The 3,012-nt window shown below is 61.2% G+C and overlaps 1 protein-coding gene across 1 annotated transcript in view; it reads left to right on the top strand.

Annotated features, from left to right (window-relative positions):
* Window positions 1-263: 263 nt before the first annotated feature.
* Window positions 264-3,012, top strand: part of R3HDM4 (R3H domain containing 4) — a gene marked incomplete at its 5' end in the record, with an annotated part of 3,252 nt that continues 503 nt past the window's right edge. Inside the window, 6 exons of the mRNA XM_009078613.1 lie at window positions 264-418; window positions 561-679; window positions 1,071-1,194; window positions 1,347-1,432; window positions 2,341-2,426; window positions 2,587-2,642. Of these exons, the coding sequence (XP_009076861.1) occupies window positions 264-418; window positions 561-679; window positions 1,071-1,194; window positions 1,347-1,432; window positions 2,341-2,426; window positions 2,587-2,642 (626 nt within the window). The remainder of the gene's footprint in view (window positions 419-560; window positions 680-1,070; window positions 1,195-1,346; window positions 1,433-2,340; window positions 2,427-2,586; window positions 2,643-3,012) is intronic.

The following is a 3,012-nucleotide window of genomic DNA, read 5'->3' as shown; positions in this document are numbered from 1 at the left end:
GGGGCCCAGCAGGTTTGGATCCTGTTGTTGTGCTTCACGTGCTGCTGGGGCTAATTACAGCACATCCATCGCCGTGGGGCAGCTGGTGGTGAGCCAGGGGGGACAGGCCCCGTGAGCAGGATGTGGTGCCAGTTGCAGTAACGATGGTGACTGCCACTCTGCCTCCCCAGCCCAGGCTCTCCCCCTTCAGCTTCTCATGCTGCTGTGGCTGCCCCAGGCCTGGGGTCTCTGGTGGGCTCATCCCTGCCCCGTTGTCCCCGCAGGAGGATCGAGGACTGCCTGCCCCCACTGGAGGACTCCCCGTCCAAGCGGTTCTCCCCGTCCAAGCGGAAGCAATATTACATCAACAAGGCCATCCGCAACTCCGACCTCATCCCAAGGGCCAAGGGCCGCAAGAGCCTCCAGAGGCTGGAGAACAGTAAGGGCTGGGCAGGGTCTCTTCCCCAGGGCAGGTGGCAACTGCTCCTGGATGCTGTGTGGCCTGGCAGGTGGGCTGTGCTGGGGCACAGGGCCTCTCTGGAGGTGCTGCCTCCCTTCTCAGGCTTTGCTTTTCCCCCCAGCTCGCTACCTGATGACGCTTCTGGAGCGGGACGAGTGTGGGAGCGACGAGGGAGAGCTCTCCCACCCTGCCACCCCCAGCATCTTCACTGAGGCCTGTAGCAACGAGACCTACGTGGAGGTAGGCACAGCCACCTGCTGGCTCAGGGGGAGACTGGGGGCCCTGGCACCTGTTGTGTCAGCACGAGGACTCCAGCAACCCTTAAACAACACCTTTGTGTGCTGTGAAATCTGCATCCCCTCCCAGAGCAGCTGTTGCAGGCTGTGGCAGGACTTAGGGAGTCAAGGAGAAGGGTTGTCACTGCTGTGGCTCATGTATGTGCTGCTAGGGGCAGCCGTGGAGCTCTGCTCAGCCCGTTCATTCCCCTGTCCAAGCTGCTGTTCCAGCTCTGCCTGGGCTGTCCCTGGGACGGGTGGGTGAGGAGGGGGCTGAGGAGGGCTCTGGGTGGCTGTGCACTGCCAGCTGCTCCCCACAGACCTCTGCAGTGGGGCCTGGTGGCTTCTGTTGTCAGATCTGGAATGACTTCATGAACCGGTCGGGAGAAGAACAGGAGCGGGTGCTGCTCTACCTGGAGGAGGAGGCCAGGAAGAAGCACAGGAGGAAGCTGCCTGTCAAGAATGAAGACAAATGGAAAGGTGCTGGGAGGGGACACTGGGTGGGGACAGCCTCTCTCTTTCCTCCCTTGCCTGTGCTTTGGGAAGGGTGACCTTCCCCCAGGGCTGCACCCATTGCTCTTGGTGGGGTGAGGGGGTGAGCCGTGTCCGAGTCCCTTCTCCCTTCTCTCCAGAGCTCCCAGCCTACACGGCCCAGGAGTGCTTCCAGCGCATCAGCCGCCGCCTGCGAGCCACCCTGAAGCGTGGCCGGATCCCCATGGTGAGTGGGGGGCAGGGGCAGGGGCTCCCCTGGAGCTGTGTACCCAGGGCTGAGCCAGGGCAGTGCCGAATTTTAGAGTTCCCCTGGGAACATGCTCTGTTCTCGTGTGATGCTGCAGACCAGACCTCCTAGCAGATGGGTTTTCCTGGCTCAGTTCAGATCTTTCTGGCAGTGACAGGATGTTTTTCAGTGGTTGTTTCCCAGTCTCTGCACAGTGAGCAGCAGGTGACAGGGGAAACCCAGAGTGTTTGCCCACAGGGGCAGCAGTGGAACCTTTGGGGTCTTCACAGTGTCCCACACAAGGTTATTTGGGAAAACTCCAATGCATTTTGAAAGGGGTAAAAGGGTACCAACTGTTGAGCAGAATGGAGAGAGGCAGAGGCAAGTGTGACCTCATGCCATACACAGCCCTGTGCTGCCTGCCCAGACACTTGCTCTCCCGGCCCCAGGGGTGCTGGCTCCCTGCTCCCTCTGCTCAGTCGTGCTGTTTTCCTGCTCTGTTTGTTTTCCTGGCGCTAATTAGAGCTTCTAAATGCAGCTTGGGCTCCTCCTGCCCACTGGCTTCTGCTCAATTTGTCCTCAAATGAGATGCGTCTGCTGCTGTCTCCAGGGTCACGGCGCTCCGGGGGCTGTCGGGAGGCACAAGGCTCCCCTGGCTGCTCTGAGCACCAGAGATGGTGCCAGCACTTGGCACATGCAGTGTGGAGTTGTCAGGGGCAGGATCCTTCCCTGCCTTGGTGGCTGGAGAGGGGAGATTGTCATCTCTCCCTGTGCATTCCTGGGGTCTTCCATCCAGGTGACTTGTCCAGGAGCTGCTGGCAGTGACTCCTGGGAAGTCGGGACCCTGTTGTGCTGGGGCTGTGCCCTCTGTTGCCCTCTCCTCACTGAGCCTCTGCCTGTCCTTACAGGGGACGCTGGAGGGGCTGGAGGAGGAGCTGTTGGCCTTCTTCTCCGTCACCCCTCACTCCGTCTATACTGCTCTGATGGACAACAGGTATCTCCCCAGTTTGGAGCCCCTGGGGGAGGGATGCAGAAGGGGACCCTGTGCGGGGCTCGTGGCACTTTGTGCCCCCCACCTGCCCCGTGGATGCAAGGAGGGTCGAGGGCAGGGCAGCACGTGGGACATGCTCTAACCCTGTACCCACCTCCCCCAGCTTCGAGCGGCTCCTGCTCCACGCGCTCTGCCAGTACATGGATCTCGTCTCTGCCAGTAAGGGCCTCGTGTTTTTGGTTTTGATTTTGGGTTTTGGGTTTTTTGTTTTTGTTTTCCCCTTCCCTCCATTGCTATCTCTCCTCTCCAGCTCAGCCTTTTCCTCCCTTCCTCCTCCCAGCCCCACCTCGTGCTGGGGCTCACAGATAACCCTCCCACGCTCCCCCCACTGCCTGCAGCTCCCTCAGCTGCTCTGGCCGTGGTCACCAGCACTGGTGGCAGGTGGACAGCACTGACCATGGCCTGGGGCTGCAGCCCCAGCACTGGGAGGGTGGCCAGGCCCAGCTCAGCCAGGGGTTTGGGCAGCCCAAAGCAAGAGGCTGCTCACAGGGCTCTCTCTCCTGTGGATGGTGCCCCCTCCCGGGGGGGA

Source organism: Acanthisitta chloris, unplaced genomic scaffold (genome assembly GCF_000695815.1).
Source record: "Acanthisitta chloris isolate BGI_N310 unplaced genomic scaffold, ASM69581v1 scaffold37437, whole genome shotgun sequence".
Taxonomy (NCBI): domain Eukaryota; kingdom Metazoa; phylum Chordata; class Aves; order Passeriformes; family Acanthisittidae; genus Acanthisitta; species Acanthisitta chloris.
The sequence above is the reverse complement of the archived record's forward strand: the minus strand, read 5'-3'. Positions and strand labels throughout refer to the sequence as shown.